Source organism: Seriola aureovittata, chromosome 15 (assembly GCF_021018895.1).
Source record: "Seriola aureovittata isolate HTS-2021-v1 ecotype China chromosome 15, ASM2101889v1, whole genome shotgun sequence".
NCBI classification, from domain to species: Eukaryota; Metazoa; Chordata; class Actinopteri; order Carangiformes; family Carangidae; genus Seriola; species Seriola aureovittata.
In genome coordinates, this window is record NC_079378.1 from 25,308,622 (window position 1) to 25,328,368 (window position 19,747).

General features: G+C 40.9%; 1 protein-coding gene across 2 annotated transcripts in view; it reads left to right on the plus strand.

The window, feature by feature from the left end:
• Positions 1-3,430: 3,430 nt before the first annotated feature.
• The window catches only part of LOC130182082 (roundabout homolog 2-like), an 80,341-nt gene continuing 64,024 nt past the window's right edge, over positions 3,431-19,747 (plus strand). For both annotated transcript variants that reach the window (XM_056396652.1, XM_056396651.1), the window contains exons 1-2: positions 3,431-4,101; positions 7,649-7,975. In XM_056396652.1, the coding sequence (XP_056252627.1) occupies positions 4,047-4,101; positions 7,649-7,975 (382 nt within the window). In that variant the 5' untranslated portion in view covers positions 3,431-4,046. The remainder of the gene's footprint in view (positions 4,102-7,648; positions 7,976-19,747) is intronic.

Genomic DNA, 19,747 nt, shown 5'->3' on the forward strand with positions numbered 1-19,747 from the left:
TAAAATATAATATAACATTACGTTATAATTGATATCAATCTACAGTTCTGTCCCACACTACTTAATGTATCATGTGGGGCAATTTGCGAGCCAGAATGACTCAGTGATCTGTGAGCCAAAATGATGAGCCGGAACCTGCAGCCTCAGGTGCTGGTTCTCAGTAGGACCAGTAACAGTCTCAGTCCTTCAGTGAAATGGCTTTAATGTTGGTGTGAAAAGTTTTGCTCAGTGCAGCTAGAGGCCGTAATTAAACAAGATTTAGAATTTTTCTTTTGTCCTGTATTTGATGGTTTTCCTTGTTGAAACAAGACAAAAGATTTTTTTAAAGAGTAAAACTGGAAAAGTAAAAGGCGAAGGCAAATATGTAATTATCTGTTTGGATTTCTTATACTATATGTCATAACATGGATAATTGGCTTGTGAGGTAAAACAACTTCTACTGTTCTGTTGCTTTAATTACATTGTATATTAACTAAACACAGTGCCAACAGCTTGCCAACACCAAACCCTGCTCACCTTATTCAACAGCAAAAAGCTCCTTTTTCCTTGTTTTACACTTTCCACTATTAGCTTTTGAAATAAACCCAATCACAACAAAAGTGTTAACACATTTTCATGCTGTAATTTAAAACACTGTGTGATACATGCATTACTGTGTCTTTCCAAATTGTTTTATTTGTACGCACAATGAAAATACCCAGATCACTGCTTTAAATTTCAGGGCACTGTTTCACTGTTTCACCGAGCACCCTCAGCTGTTCGACAGAGGTTTTTCACTTGTATGCAGGTTTGGGCTTTGTGGTCAGGACACATGTCTACTCTGTCTACTCTCACTAAGGCTGAGCATGCCTTGTGTTGAACACACTGTCACACACACCATCTGTTACCTCCAACACTCCTGGCTTGGACAAACATGGTTATGAGTAGGTAATGGTGCGGACAAAACTTGTGACCTTGACACTGTCTCCTATGTGTGATCAACAGAGGGAGAGAGAGGTAGATTGATGAGAGTCAGAGGCCCTTTTGATTTTGGTTTGTGTGAGAAAGGCAGTGGAATCCCACGTTGCCTGGAAACATGTCGAGAGAGATGGAGTCTTTCTCTGCCTCCCTTATCTTATTCAACTTCAAAGATTAACATCAAATCACCTCACTCAATAAACGCACTGTACATTCTCTTTTTCTGACCTTATGCTAGACATCAAATGCCATTACGTTATTGCTTATTCCACATGCCATTTTCTCCCTTGTTTCCCCATTTGAATGCTACGTTCAATCCTCCAACCAAATATATGAAAGTACCTTTTTCCAGATGTATTATACCTATTTTCAGAGGTATAAACATCTGTTCTGTCTTGTGTCCAAAATTGACGTGTCACTGAGACTGGCTCTGTCGAAGATGATTGGTATTTGGGAATATAAATCATTTCTATAATGTATAGTGTTTATTCAGAGTATTATAATTTGCAAACATACCGGTTCGATTTGATGCATCACACATACAACATTTTCAGTGCAGCAAGAAAGCATCTCACATTTCATCTGTTACTTAATAAGTCATTTCCAGGGCTTTGCAGTGGACCTTTGAAGAAGCCATTTAGAGTGTTTTCTCTGCAGAACAACGCAAAAACAAAATCAGTGATATACACTTACACATAATATAGTGACGGAACTGAAGACGTCATCTCAGCTCCTCACAACAACAGCACTGCAGATTTTAAACTGAATGTGTGGTCAATTGTTCATGTACTTGAGAACCTTAAACAAGGAGATACCATATATATATATATATATATATATATATATGAATAAATATGCTGGCATAAAAGACGTATGTTCTATCTTCTATGATGCTGTATTCCAAGATCTTAAAGTTGTGCTGGTGATGTGTATCCCCCATGTGTTAATGCAATGCTGGCAAAGCATAATTTCAGTGGTTTCAGCACAGCATGTGTTTCATTATTCTACAGTGTAATGTTAATATACTCTATCAGACTCTTCATTGTGTCAGTGCCACTTGATGATGCTCAGTAATCATCACATGTGTCATTGTCACGACTCAACATACCAACCCTTGTTTACATTTGAATATTGACGTTACAATTAATGCTTCAGCTCCATCATCGTTTCCCTCTGAATTCTCTGAGGGAGGAGACGTGAGATTGATTCTAACACGTCTTTTATTGTAAGTTCTGGTGATGAATAGCAGCATTACTGTGTATGAAGTCATTTGGTACAATTAGCACTAACCATGTTCTTGAAGTTTCCTTCTCACATCATTAAAGTTCACCTTGATCGATGTTGTAAGGTTATTAACTTCTTGAAAAGCCTATTTATTATCTCCTCCTTGCACCTCTGAGAGAGAGAGGACGTGCAGTGGCTTCAGGTCACGTCAGCAAAAAATCTGAAAAACAGTCATTGGGTGACGAGTTACTTAAATCCTTCACCGTATTGTAGGGCATAGTGCTTTTTTTACTTTTTATTTTTACCCAAAATGCCACTCAACTGTTCCTGCACTTCAGTTTTGTTAACAGCTCGCACTACTGAAGCATAACCAACAAGTTATTGAGAGGAAAGCGGTGATAACTGAGCTGCTAAGAACAACCTGACAGGAAAATTCGACTGAAAACATCATTAACTGATGGATGAGATCTATCCAGTGTTTATGATTGCGTTCACTTTACACCCCCTTCATATAGACTCGATTTAGCCATCGTCCACAATTATAATTTGATCTACTGCTGTGAACACAGTGCCAAAAATGGTTTAATTTCACCCTGTGGATCAATAGCAGCTGATCCAGCCCATCTCATTCCCATCTCACAGCCAGGCACTGCATTTATAATACTATTGACAATATTGAGCAGTATTGACGAAAGGCAGGGTAAGCACCTCAGGCAGTGGGCAGGAATGAAGTGCCATTTCTTCACAGCTGTACACCTTTGTAATAGCCTTTTCAACCTGAAATCCCAGCCAGTAAAACTGGAGGGCTTTGTTTAAATTATTTTACTCAACACCTATTGTGGTGCATGAAAGGTTATGGTTGATAGAATTAGAAATACAGAAATATTAATACAGAGCAGATCTGCAAGACAGAGGAGGAAGCTTTGTTTGTTGGACAACAGTAAGTGTGCATGGTACAGTGTCCTGCTGCTGCACGTTAAGAAAATGTTAAGACAGATGAGATGAAACAAAACAGAGACAAGAAGAAAAGGACATTTAATGCTTTCTTTTTTTTGTCATTTGTTAATTGATCAGGACAGACATCCAATTAAACACAATTAAATGAAAGGCACCAGAGGCAGCCTAATGTTCATAAAAAAGTGACAGAAACGAAACTGGAAATGGAAAAAGCAGCAGACTTTCATACATACTGCTCATGCTACAGACTCCTCCAGTGAATATATTAGCTGTTTGTGTTAAATTGCCGCCCAGGCAAAAGGGAAAGAAACATTAATGAGCATCAGGATCAGCATCCGATTGTCCAGATGACTACTGCGTTCCAGTGTTCACGTCTATTGTGCAGGCTATGTTATATCCGCCGGTTAGTTTCTCCCAGGGCAGCGGAGTGAAGAGGAGGGGCTGAGCTGTGCTGCACCGTTGGAGCTACTCACCTCTGACTGAATCCCATCTCCACCTTTCATCTCGCAACTTGTCCCGCGTGAGGATGGATGCGTTTCCCGGCGGTCGGACCCGGTAAAGTGTCAGAAGAATGCGGTGGGGCGGAGGAACCGTCAGTAACTGGAGTGTCTTTGGGCGTCGGTGATGTTTTCTATTGGTGACTGCAGAAATTTCCAACGTGTCGGCGAGTCGACAGACCACTGCTCACTGGTGCGCTCTTGGAGAGGAAGAACGGACATGTGAATGAGAATGATTTCCTTCAAGCGGCTGATATAAACTGCTTCGGTTGTTTTAGTTCACTAACTTGAAACAGCAAATTGCCACAAAGTCTCACAAGTGAAAACAGGACTGATTGATTAATTGATTGTTGTTTTTTTCGCTTGAGGAGGAATTCATGCGCCGATAGCTCACGGGGCCAATATGCCAGAATGGGTCCTCTACAGTATTTATTTCTCTGTGGACTTCTGTACACCCAAACCGACGGTAAGTTCATTAATACATCTACAACTAAATGTTTTGATTGAAAGTGTGTCTTGCCCCACATTAAGCATTAGCAAAGCACGCTGGGCTGTGACCTGAAGCGTGTTCGACCCATGCTCTCCCAAGCGCACCGAGAAGACACCGAGTAGCTCGGTATCCCACATGATTTACAGTGGATTTACTGTTCCTCTCGAATTCGTGTGCGAAATCACAGAAGGCACCTGCGTGTCAAAGCGCCAACGCGCCGTCTCATAGTTGGTTACTTCAGTCTAGACATTGAGCCAGGCCAAATGTGTAATGGCATAGGTAGACGGAAGTTGTTCTTTTATTCATAAGGGCTGCCTTAATTGAACACATTTGTTACTTGAATAAAATCTCTGACAGTTTTTGAAATGGCCATTGTTTTCCCACGGATATTGAAACATGTTTGTAATGTGAGTTTGGAAATTGAGTCCAGATAGCCACACTCAACTTTTCTGTGTATTCCCAAAAGAAATAGGCCTTAAATCATGATTTTTGAACCAGTTGGGCTCTTTAAATCTCACATGCTGCTTGTCTTGTACATATAGTGCATCAAAAGTGTTCCAAACCTACATTTTGTCAGATTGTGCAGTTTGCTTTCATTATTTCTATCTGTCATATTCTGTGTGGCCTAATGCTCAGGGTGCTTAGACCGGTGATGGAGCTACTGTAGGTGCCACAGCTGAAATGTCTAATGTGCCATAGAGAATATGCTTACTCATATTGTCTGGAAATCCACCCCTGACTGTTTGTGTCTAGAGGTTACTCATACAATACAAGGACCTGCTGTACATATGCACAGATGCAGCTGCACCTAAGAGACATAATATTCTTGACAGGAAGTGTTGTCCTTATCACTGGGAGTTTTATGCTACTTTTTTCCCTGCAGCCCACAGACCACAAATCTGTGTCAGTGGAGTAAACGTAGAGTAAGGCGGGTGTGGATATGGGTGGTTTCAGGACATTGGAGCTACTTTGTGTATTTGGTACACCACATCCATGCAGTCGAAAGCGAGGCAGTTAAACGGCTCAGTTTATGTTGACTTGATGTCAGGGAGGTGTTGATTGTGGAGGGCTGCTGCTGACAGGGGTTTCTAATGTTGTGTCCGTACCACTCTCCATACATGTGGGCTGAATTAATTGCAGGTGCGTTGCTTTGGTTTGTGTCAGACTCAGGCAGATATACAGTGGGACCACATACAATGATGGTTTCCGACCGTCTGTAGCAACAATGTAGGAAATCTGTGATCTATTATAGAGGAATACTGTGTACAGTACCATTGATGATACACTGACAGTGTGCACATCCTCACTACTTCGATCAATGCTGACTGATTTCAAATGTGCAGTGCTCAGACTGAATTCGTGGCATCTCAAACTTAATTTTAAAAGACAGAAAGACTTTTGTTCTTTACTTGTGAGTCAAATGAATCTTTAGGTTATAAACCTGAACTCAGTTCCTGTGAACTCTACTAGTAGAGAGATGTACCCCAAAGTCACTTTTAGCAGCATGCCCTGCTTACAAGCCTTGACAAGTTCCTGACCAGTAGTTTTTCTGCAGGGAAAGGCTTTTTCTTCAGTTCCAGCTTCAGCACCATGGATAGAGCCTCATAAACCAAACGGGTTTGATGCTTAAGAGAAACATCTCTGGACAAAAACAGTATTCTAAATGCATCTTTACCAGCAATCTTTACTTTCATACTCCAGCCAAATTATCATTGCCTTTATAACCTGAGCAGTTATCAGTACAGGACTAATCAGCTGTTAAAATGTCAACGTTTATGTCTTTCAAATCCTTCATTTTCAAGCTAACTTATTGGTATTCAGAGTCATGGGTTGCTGGAGAATGCTCTGAGCAAAAAAAACAAGCAAACCCCCTGGATGGGTTGCCAGTCCATCACAGGGCTAACAGACTGACAGGACCCCGCAGGACCTTCTTGTTGTTATGACAGTACCAACCACTGAGCCGATGCGCCACCCACAACTTAAATCATCTCATTTAAATTCTGTTGTTTGACAGCATAAAACTCTACATTAGCACAGCGGAGACTGGGTAATGGGACAACCAATTATTAGAAGTCGGTATGCTACAAACCCCATGTTTTTTTTTTTTTGTGTGTTACTGTGGATCCGCACGAATGTTATTTACACTAAATGTATGTATGGGGTTTTAAAAGCATGTTAAAAACATAATGCATCACAGTGGTTTGGTGTGTTGGCGCCAGCTAATGGAATTCTTTTTGTCAACAAACCTCTTAACATTATAGACTGTCGCATCAATTTTACTCACATTTTCAGCTTCGTCCCGCTCGCTGTGTAGCAGCCAATCATCATGGTTGCCTTTTTGCAATTTGTCACCATCAAAGGCAAAAAATTACAAAATATACGGGACTGTGTATCATTATTTTTATTTATTTATCATATTTATTTCATTGCCTCTGTTTTAGTGACTCCAACATCACACTGCAGGTTTGTTTGCGTGCACGCAACAGAGGAAGAAGAAGACCTTTTAAAACATATACTTTAATGTGCTCATAGACCATGAAATAGATCTAGAGTTGTGATGCTGTTATATCTGTAAACAAACACAGTGACACTACATTTGGGTCATTCCTCTGTGACATTTCGAGGTGGAATTTATCGAACAGCATTGAATTGAGCTGAGATGTTCACGTGGCCAAAGACTGAGCGGAGTAAAGGTTGTTCACTGGGTTGCGGTTTCACAAATTATTACAATACTCTTATCAGGGTTGTCAGGATTAGGCATTGTCATGACATTTGCTGAGGATTCGCTATCAAACACTGCGGTTACAATCTAAATATTATGCTTGTTAATATAATGAGGTAGCCTTTAAGGAGGAAAGAGAATTGTTATAATTTGCATATCTACACTATTACAGTACAAAGTGAAAAAAAATCCAATGTAGCAGTTGCTGTTAATACACCCACCGAGACATGTTTGATGATGTCAGTTTTTGATGGAATGTGTTAATGAAAAAACTAATGAGATGTAATGACTCCTCAGCTCCTGTCTGTGAGAGTAAATATGTGAGCCTGGGTGTAGTATCATGGCATAAAGTGCTGTCAGTAAGAAGCTGACACAAATCAACTTTCCTTTCAATAACTGAAATTAAATTTGTACTTATTTTATATTCGTATTTACAAATCTGTGTAGATCTATTCTTTAAAAAGCGGTGAAAATATAATGTAAGTTAGAGATGGTGTTCGTTAGTTCAGTGATATGGCTCAACGTTACCTTCTGTCATCTAATTGTAATCAACAGTAATATGGTAATTAGCAGCTCCCTGTCTTTGATTGTTTCTGTGGCATTGCTTTGCTGTTGTCTCGCTGATCATCCATAGTTGCTGTTGCTGCTCATTCTAACTAAATAGTTAATTGAGTTCATTCTCAAACATCCTGCCGTTACTGCTGCAGAAAAATGTAAATATCCTACATTATTTATATGTGTGTAAATATTGCTTTAGCTATTACTTTAACAGGATTTCTTTACTCTCTCGTTTTCCTCTAGGGTCTCGTCTTCGCCAGGAAGACTTCCCTCCCCGCATCGTGGAGCACCCCTCTGACCTCATTGTGTCCAAAGGGGAACCAGCCACTCTCAACTGTAAGGCAGAGGGCCGTCCAACCCCCACCGTGGAATGGTACAAAGATGGGGAGCGTGTTGAGACGGACCGCGACAACCCCCGCTCCCACCGTATGCTGCTGCCCAGCGGGTCCCTCTTCTTCCTACGCATCGTCCACGGGCGACGGAGCAAGCCCGATGATGGCAGCTACGTGTGCGTGGCCCGAAACTATCTGGGAGAGGCCGTAAGCCGGAACGCATCTCTAGAAGTAGCATGTAAGTCTGACTTTTCATCATGTCCCTGCAGGCACAAAGGTAGCGCCCTGGTTACAGGATTCTCACTTTTGCACGACAGAAGAATGGGGAAATTGTTGTGCAGCATGTTTTGAGCTTGGTAACCTTTTGTGAGTATATGAAAATGTGGTAATGTCACATTTGAAAAAGGTAGAGTTTATGTTAAATTAAGCATAAGATTTTGGGGCTGTTGTGCTAAGGCATCCATATATAAGATGTCATCTGTCATAATATGAGCAACGTCACCTATCCACTGAACCTACAAGTGTGTGTGAGTGTGTGTGTGTGTGTGTGTGTGTGTGTGTATGCTTTGCTTGTGTGTGAATATGTTTTCAGACTGCTAGTGAGACCTGTTTGGATGACCTGTTTGAGTAATGTATGGGCAGAGCTGTGAATTGCTCCAGGGAGGGAGAGAGAAAAGGGGCAGGATTTTAACCTAGCTAACTCCCTTTCACTGTTTGGATTTGGAAAGCAGCAGCCTGCTCCCAGCCAGTTCTCTCCCTGTGTGGGAGATAGGCGCTCTGGGCTATTCACATTTCCATTATGTGCTAAACTGAGCGGATTTCTTGCCATGAACAAGATGCACACACGCTCGGACGCACACACAGATATAAATGCATGCACACTCAAACACCCACACTGTCTCCCTTTGCTCTCTGTTTCTCACTCAGATGTAGTACACAAACAGGAATTAGGGAATTCCAGGGAAAGATTAAATTTACTACATTTAGGAAACATTGGACCTAATGACTCGACTGTGATGTATTACATATTGTAATTTGTTGTAATAAGAATTGAAAGGGACTCTCTCCAATATAATTATGGTCTTTATGGTGCTGTTGTAACTTGTGCTGCTTTGCTTTGGGAAATCATGGAATAGGAAGAAAAAAGAAAATAACTGAGATAAGAGCGCTGAACCTAATAGCAGCTCAGTCGAGACATTATCTGAGATCTTTGTTTCTTTCTGTGCACCACATCCTCTCTTTGTCTTATTGCCTTTTCCATATTAGACACTTGTATTTCTATTGTCTCCTTTTACTGGTGCTGGTTCCTCTCCTTTCTCTCAAATCAATAGTGGTGAATTGTCCTGGAAATACTAATGCTTGAGAAGATGCTGGGTATTTGAGAGGATCTGGAAGTCTGCCTTTAAACAGGAATGTGTGTGTGTGTCTGTGTGTGTGTGTGTGTGTGTGTATGCATGTGTGTATTTACAGTACGTTGTGTTATAGGATGTAGCATTGGCTTTTATGTGTAAAATGAGACATTGTGGTGTTTAATATTCAGTTGATTACTATCTAGAGCTAAAGCTACTAAAACATTATCCCTGCCTCAGTCTAATCAGAATTTATTCTGTGCTATACGTGACATTTACTGTACATCGCACATCTTGAGCAGCGCAGTTATGTTTGAAGATAGAGAATAATTCTCTCTCATAACAAAACCAGAGACCCAAAACTGTCGTTACAGTGTCAAGAGACAAATGTTATAGCTGCTCCACTGACTCCCTTGACTGAATAGAGGCCGACTTTATGAACACAATGACTGTGTCAGAGTGATTTTGTGGGGATTTTGTGGTTCTCCTTAAAATACAATCAAGCTCATTTGTATTTTGCAGCTCAAACAGCCATTCTGAATTCATTTTCTGAGTTAATTGTCACATTCATTGTTAATGTAGGAGCTGCAATTACTATAAGAAATCATTTTTTCTTCTCTATTGTTGGAGGAGAGGTGGGCTACTTATGGGTCAGCAACACATACATTATGGGGATGAAATAACACACAGCATATATTGTTGCAAGTGTCAAATACTAAACATACAGGAGCGAAATCTAAACATCATTAAATAGAGAATATTCTCACATTTTCACCCCGGAGCAGCTTTAATGGTCCTTGAAATGCTGTCATATGAGTCTTTGACACAAGTATTGTAGCATGCGGGATCATTCTTGAGGCATAGTTTAAGTTTCGTCATGAATTAGTTTGTATTTTTCTATGTGGCTGGGGATTGTACCATGTTGGTGTATGGGAACACCCTGAGGGATCAGTGTTTGCACAGTGGAGTGCACCTCATACTTCAATATGTCTCTGTATTCCTTTGCTGCTATATGACCATGCAGACCAACCGTGGGACCTAAATGCCCCTCATTTCCAGTGCACATTAAATTTCAAGTGCCTTCTGTTTGACTACTTTGGAACCTTGTGATTGTCAGGTGTCTTTTAAAACTGGATGGCCACACAGTGAGTCTGCAGGCTTTGCAGTTTTGTTGTTTCAAATTTAAATCCCCTTTTTCCAACCCCATGTATTTTTGATGTTGACTACCTAGTAGCAGAAGCTACTTTGAAAGGTCCTGCTCACAACTTTACCCACAAATGAAGCTTTTTCAGTGTTGATCTTGTTGGCCAGTTCAAATAACAGACACTAACCCGTGTTGTTCACTGTTGTTTCCTCTTTGTGCAGACAGATAGGTTGTTTTTCTGACACTATGACCAAGGCAGCCTCTAGTTGTTTCTGTGTAATTCAGAATATCATGGCTGCAGGGATGAATAATCGCATGACTCCTTCAGGGGGCTGCAGGATCCTGCCAGTATTGCTGCAGCCAAAGTTGTCATGCGGTGCTGCGGGTGGGAGCAAGCGGGTAGATGAAAGTGCTGTGGGGATGCTCTGACAATGAGCCCAGCTCAAAATGGTTTGTATCCTTAGGAGTCCACACACATCCTCAAATTTTCTAATGGGCTGTAGCATTGTATCTCAACCAGTGGTTTAGAAAATGTAGCTAACTAGAGGGGTGCTGCTCCCTCGGGTACGTTTGTGCTGTACAAGCTCAATTTTGGTGATTCGTCGTGCATTTTATGAGCTTCAGTCTGACTGAAATTTGAAGGGGCATTATTCATTCCATGTGATGCAAACACTTCAGCTGTTTCAGATGGTAGCAAGGATTTAAATATGTAAATTATGCAGATATGCAAGATAAATCTACAGCTGGCAGCCTGGTGAAAAAATAAATAGAATACCTCATAACATTTGTTTGTATTATAAATTGACCAAGCCTTACTAAAAAACACACTTATTCCAATACAGTTGTTGTTCCATACACGTTGTAGAATAGAGCTCATGACAAAGAATCAATGCACAGTAACGTAGAAAAGTCATATTGTATGCCTTGTGTTGGAGGTGGTCTTCTGATCTGACAGCAGGTACGATGGGAAAAAGCAGAATACACTGGAAAACAAGCAAAATACACCCAGAATGTCAGTTTTCCTTAAATCTACACCATGCATTGATTTCCTCACTCACTTTATTATCTACTAACACATTGGTTTAAGTTCTTTCTTACATTAGGACAGTATTAACATACATTAACAAGGTTATTTCATCTTTCTGAATGCTGACGCCTGCTGTAGACTTACAGATTCACAGAAGAAGCTTCAGAACATTCAACACATAGCTTGCTTTAGTGGAAAATTACTGAACAAACCCAATGCAGACTCTCAGAGTGGGAGTAAGAAAGCCAAACGGAAGACAAAAGAAAAGAAGCAAGTGAGATCCAAGGCCATCAGAGGAACATGTACTACATCAGCTGTTAGACCGTCACTGGGCACAAATCTGGAGTATTCGCAACCTTGTTGAAATTCTATTTCCTGAACAGTCTTGTTGGGTGAATATTTGACACAAATGATAACATCAGCCATTTCACCGAGAAATGAGGCCATGTCTGTTTATTATTAGTCTTGCATTTTTCCTTGATAAACAAGACTCATTGTGTTTCTGGTAGTGTTGCAGCATGTCACTTGTTTCTCACATCCAAGTATGCAATTTTAATAATCAAGAATCACCTGCTGTCAGTGTGTACAATCAAACTCGGCCAGCCACTGAGCCAGCTTTTCACATCTTCAGTTTGTTTAGTCAGATGTTGCAGCTGAGCGCTACTTCAAGAGCCACGTCAACAAACAACTGTGCGACCTCCAGGCCACCAGCGGACTGGCACTAATCATCAGAGTGAGTGGCTGTTGATGGAATTAGAACAGCTCCCTCAAACGATTAAGAAAGGACAGAAAGACATAAACAGCGATGTGTTGAAGGGAGGTGTGGGTGGAGGGGCGGCAGATACAAGAGTGTTCATTAGTACAGAACTCAAGAACAAGATGAGTCCCCCTCTGTTTGACTGTGCTAAGTGAATTAGAAGTATCGTCACTCACTCACACAATCATCAGTTAAACCCTCCCTGTCACGAGCAGCCAACAACATCAGCAGCTGCAATGAGAAATTAGACTCACTGGACAGTTTGTTTGGAATTTCAGCAGAATGAGTAGAATTCTACTCCACTGCTAGAAGTGGGGATTCTATGATCTACAAAAAGGAGCGTGTAATAAATAACAAATAACTTCACAAAGAACCTGCCATGCAAACAGGAAGTAACACAATTTGAATTAAGCCTAAACCAGCAGACTTACTGCAGGTGTTGCCACTGGTGACACGCTCATAATGACAATGTTAACATTACAATGTTTAATAGCTATAATTTCACTATCTTAGTTTAGCATGTTAGCATGCTAATGTTTGCTATTTAGCACTAAACACAAGGTACAGCTGTAGCTGATGAGAATACCATTAGCTTTGCAGGTATTTGGTCCATAGACCAAGACTTGTTCAAAGTAACAATTTGTCCTGTGAATGTTGAGATATTTCACAGGGTAAATGAAACCTTTTTCCTGCTGGTGGAACGAGATCAAACTCAGGGGATCACCCATCTCATTAGGATCACGAGTTTCCATGTGCCAATCCATGTGATATCTCTTATGATACGGACTGATCAACAGACAGACATCGAGCTCTGGCCACAGAAAATGATATGATGCGATGAGCTAGCCTATATCATCTCACTGGAAATGACTCACCACTCTGTTGGGCTACGAAATCACACAATCCACTCACAATCTTGAAATGAATGATGGTAGATTTACAGAGTGGCTATTTCTTTTTCTACTTACAAACCAGTTTAAATAGAACTGATACATTCTGTTACCAGCAGCCACGCAGGTCAGCTCCAGCTACAGCTATGACAAAGATAACAGTTTTGAGAATGAGTTAGTTAATTAATAACTTTGATTAGTTAACATCAGCAAGCAAAAGCACATGGAGGATTTTGACCCTTAGACCAGGGACCTGTGTTTCCTCTTGCTCATTTTCACATGTCTCACTAATCAAAACCAGCAGCACAATTATGACCCATGCATGACCATGCAAGAGTCCTGCAGCTTCCGCAAATTTATCTGTAATTTGCGAGACGGTAATTTGTGAAGTGTGACTCTGCTGTTTGAAATGATCTTTTGTGAAAAGGGGTCCCGGGATCCAAAATGGAACCAGCTATCGCAGTCCAACCCCAGGCAGATGGCAGGGAAACCAGTTCACCAATTCATGTCTCTTGAAATGGGTGAGAAAAAAAATAGCAGTTGCTCACAAACTGTACCCCAAAAGGGATGGGAGTGTCAGCGATCCGTCTGTCCCACGCTTACGCCTTAGGAACAACAACCAAGATGTACGTATGTTGTGTAGGTACTGCAATAAAAACTGGTCAACATTGCTAATCACCACATGCACAATACCTGTGTGAAGAGGCAAAACATTCATTTATAATCAACATGATTCTTTTTCAGACTGGAGAGGTTGTTAAATAATTATGTAAATTTGACCTCTGTTTGTGTCTCCTCACTCTCTGCGTCCTTGTCCCTGTGTCGTCTTCAGTGATGGCAATTCCTTTGAACCATTCAGTGCTGTACGCTCTCCAGTCAACAATATTAGCCTAATTGGCATAATTTGAAAGCCAAAGGCCTGTTTTCTCCAGGCATGAAATAATGTTCTCTCACAAAGTGAATCACATGGAAGGAATCATTTATCCCCACTTCCATGTACTTTACGACCGACATGCACCACGTGGGTGTGGATTAGCAAGTAATTGCGTTTGTTCGAGGGTCCGGTAGATGAAGAAGCAGGTTCTGCATGAGATTTTTGTTGTGATACCAGAACTGAGGTTGTGTTCAGCCGTTGATATTATTGAGGCCCTAGTTCGTGCCGGTGGAGGGATTCTGTAAATGTAGTGCACCACTTAAGGTTCAGAGGGGGGTCTAGTGGGAGGCTTTGGCTTGTGTTCTGGAAAGTGGCAAGTCGCCATTAATCATGCATTTCATTCTCACCCATTGACAACATCCAAAGTTAGTGTGTGTTCCCAGGCAGATTGTCAATGTTTTCTGTGAGTAGATAGGTTGGCCACATTGCACCATCTGTTGCCAGTCCAACAGCCCTCATGTGTACTTATCCCCTGTTTGCCTTCCTCCGCCTTGCTCGCATTAAGCCGGTACTGGGTACTGAGCGTTGATCAAAACTGATCTTCCTCAGCTGTTGAGGTGTTGAAAATAAGTTAGTTTTTTTGTCATCTGTGTCACTATTACTATATGCCTTCACCAATAACTGTCATATCAACTGATTAAGTTGTATTAATTAGTTCATAATTTGGACATTATGACGCAACAGGACTGCAGCAACATGATGTCCTCGGCGGTGGTCTGCTCTGATCAGTCTGTTCTAATAAGCAAAACAAACTGGGGAGACGTACTACACCTTTCTGCTGTTTCACAGGAATCAGAATGATGTTGCTACATGAAAGAGCGAATACTGTAACGTTCCCTCGAGCCAAATCAGGGACATTTTACAGAGAGCAATAAAAACACTGACAGTGGTGTCTGATGCTGTGCATAAGAAGGGACAAATGTACAGAGAAACACCATTAATAGTTGAAGAATATATGTATAGGGATAGAGAAGTGTATTGAGATGATTGTGATCAGCTCTTGTGCTTTGAATGATCGATATCTAGATATGGATTTCTGGTAAAAGAGCACAGACACAACTGACGTTTAAAACTGTCAACATGCTGTACCTGTGCTGCAAGAGTGTAATTCTTTAACTGACACACAAATATTAAAATTGACCAAAAATGAACTTTCCCGTATGTTGTGGAAGTGTTTGTTAGACCAGATACTGTTGCTCCAGCTGTTTGGTGAGAAGCACCACTAGTCTTTCCTACATCCTGTGTTGACAGTGCACTAGGGAAGGCGTTTAACCCCTGAGCTCTCAGGACGGGCCCCCTGGACAATTACAGCACATAAATGCTAAGAGTGTTTTAAACCCTATTCAATTAATTAGAAAAATGTGCCGTCCAGTGCTTAATTGTGTTCTTTGATTGATCTGACAAATAAGGCCTGTGGTTTTCATTTTTTTAAGGGCTAGCATGTTATATATTCACAACAGCTGTTATTGTGCTAAAGCATCGCTGATTGTGTTCTTACCTCCGTCAGAGTGGTTGAATCTCAATGAACTATTATTGTCTATAATTGCTAACCAGTGCAGCAGTTGATTATAATGGCATATTTGACTGTAAGGTGGTTGATGAAATAGCCATACAACCTTTTGAATAGCTCGACATGTCTCTGTTATTCCTAATTTGCTCTTTGTCTCAGGGTTGTATAGGTTTCAAACCTTATAGGAGATTCATTTTCCTATTTTTAAGGTGGCCTCATGCTTATAACAGTGCACATGTAGAGGTGGCCAGGGCAGAGAAGTGGAACTAATTTATGCATATTTTTTGGCTGAAGACAGTGAGATAAGGGGCTAGCATCTGGTGCTAACTGGACCATGCTCCCTCCTTGGAGGTCTGTGCATTATGATGTTCGGTAAGTTAGCTAAGGGCTAGCATCTGTTGTTAATTGGACCATGCAAACACCTTTAAGAGCTCTGGTGCACTTTCTTACAGTTGGTTGGAAGAAACATATGCCTGGTGTGAAGAAGCATGCAAACTGGATTTACTGTGTTGAAGCTTGTTGTGGCTTTCTAATTCTTTTTAGGAGCAGCTGTATGTATGTGTAAATTCAGGATACCACTCAACATGTTACATTTTAGAGTCAATTAGTCCCATTTTAATAGATTTACTCCAAGATTTGTCTGTCAAGGTTTTAGACTGTTTTTCGAATGAAACCCTGTTATCTGTATTAAATGCTTGGAACTGGTCATGCCATTCCTCTGAATCTAAATATCTGGCATCAATTAAAGTGGGTGGTGATGCTTTGACAGAGGGCAACTTTAATTTAATTAGAAATTTGATCTCCAATTTGAATTTAATTCAAATCGTTTCGGTTTGGCACAAAGAATTCTATAAAAATAACTCACATTATTCCACATCTCTCTGTCAGGTGCAAATTGAGTTTATTTTCAGTAACATACCAACTCACCTTTACAGTACAGTGCAATGTTTTTCCCATCAAAAGGCAATGTCAGAGAAAGTATTTTATTTTTATTTGAAATATAAAGACATATGTATATGAGCTGTTTTCCATGACAAAAACTAACAGATTGTCACGGTTTGAGGTAAGTAGGAGTAAGGGGTGGACCCAAATGCAGAGGAGGAACCAGTGTCAAGGAATTTATTAACAAAAAAAAAAACAGAATTCATACATGGGACGATGCCACTGATGAAACAAACAACAACTCTCATCACCCACAAACAAACAATGATCCCACAAGGACAAGACAGAACAAGGGCTTCTTAAAGGAACGGAACTGATTAGTGATGGAGAACAGGTGGGGAAGCAGACACAGGTGGGACACATCAGGGAATTAACCAAAGGAAGCAAAACTAGAACTCAGACACTGGGGCGACATGACTATCAAAATAAAACAGGAAGTGCACGGGGAAACAGAGCACAAGACAGGGAAGACAAAACTAGACAGCAGAAACACCCAAACCAGAAACACTCAAAACCCAGAAAACCAAAAACCAAGAAAGTCCAAAAAAACCCTGGAGCCTCCAGGCTGAGACCATGACACAGATTATACAAATATATGATTAATGATTTAATCATTCAGTCATTTGGCTCAATGTTGATTGATTTTATTTTCTTTTAATTCAAACTCATAAACGATCCAACCTTTCTGGATAAAATTGTTTTATTAAATGCATCATATTTTGGAATAACAAACCATGAACTAAGTGTTTAACTAAATACTGCAACTTGACAAAAACATTCAAAATTATATAACTTTATCTTTCCCTTTAAAACTGACAATAAAGCGACTAAAAAGTATAAGACGACGTGTCAGATGCTGCATCTATAGCAGTCTAATGACAGCGGCAGTCAGTGCCGTCTATTAGTATAACAGTGGTTGAGTTTTGGAAGTTGTTGGCAAAACTCTGGTAGCGGTCATGTTGGGTCAAGCTGCTCCTGTCACAGTCTGTGACTGAGGATATCTGTTATGAATAAACCAAATATTCCTGTCTGCCTGAGGTTTCCTGCCCACAGATTGAAACTCCTACAGCAGAACAGTGTGGAAGGGTGCAGCTCCCATCCACTCTGTCCCTATCTGACAGACTTTACTTCTCACACAGTGACAAGTTTTTTTTTTCAACCTGTCAAAGTAGCCGTAAGTTTTAATGCTTAAGTTGCACTAGTCCGAGAGAAGACTATGTGGTGATACTCAATCCAGATATATATATTTTATATACAGCAGGTGAAATAATGTATATAACCCTCTCTGTCACATTCACCTGCGTCATACGTACATTTGACTATATGATCGTGTTATTTTGTGTGTACATGTTTGGGATTTAGACCATACAGCATGATCCATTTTCAATATGAGGGATCGCAAAATGATTCATTACACGCCGCTGTCTCCCTTTCAAGGTTATATATCACAATGCCATACACAGTACATTATTGGCTATAATTTAATGCAGTCATGTTTCTACATTTGAATTTGAAATATGGCCATACATCTCCTTTTAGATGAGTTGGCACTGGCTTAAGCTACTGCATTAGTAGACCTTGAATGAGGCCTTCACACTATTACTGATACAGCTGTAACTTATGGCTGCTGTCATCTGTGGACGCTGCAGCTGGGTGTTGCCTTCTGATTTCAGAAAGCCACATCAAGCCATGTTTTAGAGCCATTATAAAAAGTCAGGTGTCAGTATTGGGATGTACAGAAGGGATTATAATGAAACAAAGTAAAATCACATTAGTAATATTTAGACGGACCCCCAGCATGTCCGTGTGCTCATACTGCATGCATGTGTCTGTGTGTGGCCATGAGTGTCTTAACTCATGTGTGACCGAACTAAGTCTCGTGTCTCTCAGCAAAATGATAATGCTCCACACAGAAACACTCAAGCACAGGCAGAAGTATTAAATTGTATTATCTTCATTCTTTTCTGGTATATTAAGCAGGACTGGGAGCTACGCATTGTGTTCAAATATCTGTCTTTTCCTGGTGTAATACCACTAATTTGAGTAAGCTTATCCGCTCCCTTCAGTGGTCTCCAGTCAGGCTGGGGTGATGAGAGTGAAGAACATCACCAGTCAGCCAGAGGGCCTCTGTAGTTGCTTTATTATTCATGTGGCCTTCCCAACATCCCACCAATCTAGGCCAAAGTGCTGTTATATCTGCTAAATGTTACATTCCAGACGTCCCCTCGCCCATTCATTCACCTCCATCACATCAGTTTGCCCGGGAATCGTCAACAACTCCATCCACTGTATCTTCTGATTCACAAGAAGTGGAGAGTGCCAGGGCAACAATAAAGTGACATCAGACTTCCCCAGTAGGCTCCTCAGTGAGTGGGAAGGAAAGGGAATATCCGGAAGTTTGATTAATTCATGAAATCCACAGAATGTAGTAGCTTCCTTTTATCCGACCCCCAAAGCACACACACTCAAGCGTCTGTTTCCTCATGCTTTTTACCTGCAGTAGGTCACTTCATAAATAAATGCTCTACACAAGGCAGGGTGAGCACTGTCACCGGCTTTCATGCCTGCGCCCGATGTGTGTCAATTCATTCTCCACTGTTGTACAGGGTGTAATTGGAACAAGGCAGCAAATATGACTCCGTCCCATCTGACAAGTGTCTGTTTGTGTAAAGCAAGCAATGGATACTGTTGGTGTTGTGAGGGCAGAAGGGAGTGCTGGATGGCAGAGTCAGAGACGGTGCACCAGGGAGTTATCTGATAACCAGACAGCTGCTAACTTCACTTCACTTCATCTCCTTTACAACAAAAAGTCTGTTTTGAGCTTTTATTAACTTACACAGTCCTGGCGTTTCTGACTTTCTTCTATCCCCGAATTTTCCTTTACCACTTCCCTCCCTGTGTCATCTCCAACCTTCAAAACATCATGTCATCTGATGTCCTTCATTTCCTCAACCCACAGACCTGATATATGATTCTGCAGCTTAAATACGCATAACATTTACAAACTCATTAAGTCTTTAGGTTGTTATTATGGATCCGGAGCCTCGCACCTCGTCTCACTTTGGTACGCTGCTACACGATCCATTTACTGTATGGTCTCCTAAGTCCTTCACTGCAGCTGTAGAATCCTTTATCCGAATTAAAAGCGATAGGAAACACATGTCATGAGCCACAGGGTCCGTGATGGCTTAGCTTCATACTTAAAGACACTTTGCACTAGCTGACAATAAAAGATGGCGTGCCGTGTAATTGCATTTGTTCCAGAGGTTTTTTTTTTTCCAATGTGTCTTTTTGAAAAAGGCTCTTTCATTCACAACCAGTGTTTTTTAGTCACACAAGAAACAGTCCTGGCTGCTATACATGGTACGAAGAGAATTATTGTAGGCTGTATTGAGTGTAAATGTGAAGCAGACACAACCAGCCTAAGTGGATGTTGCACATTAGCAGCATTTTGGGA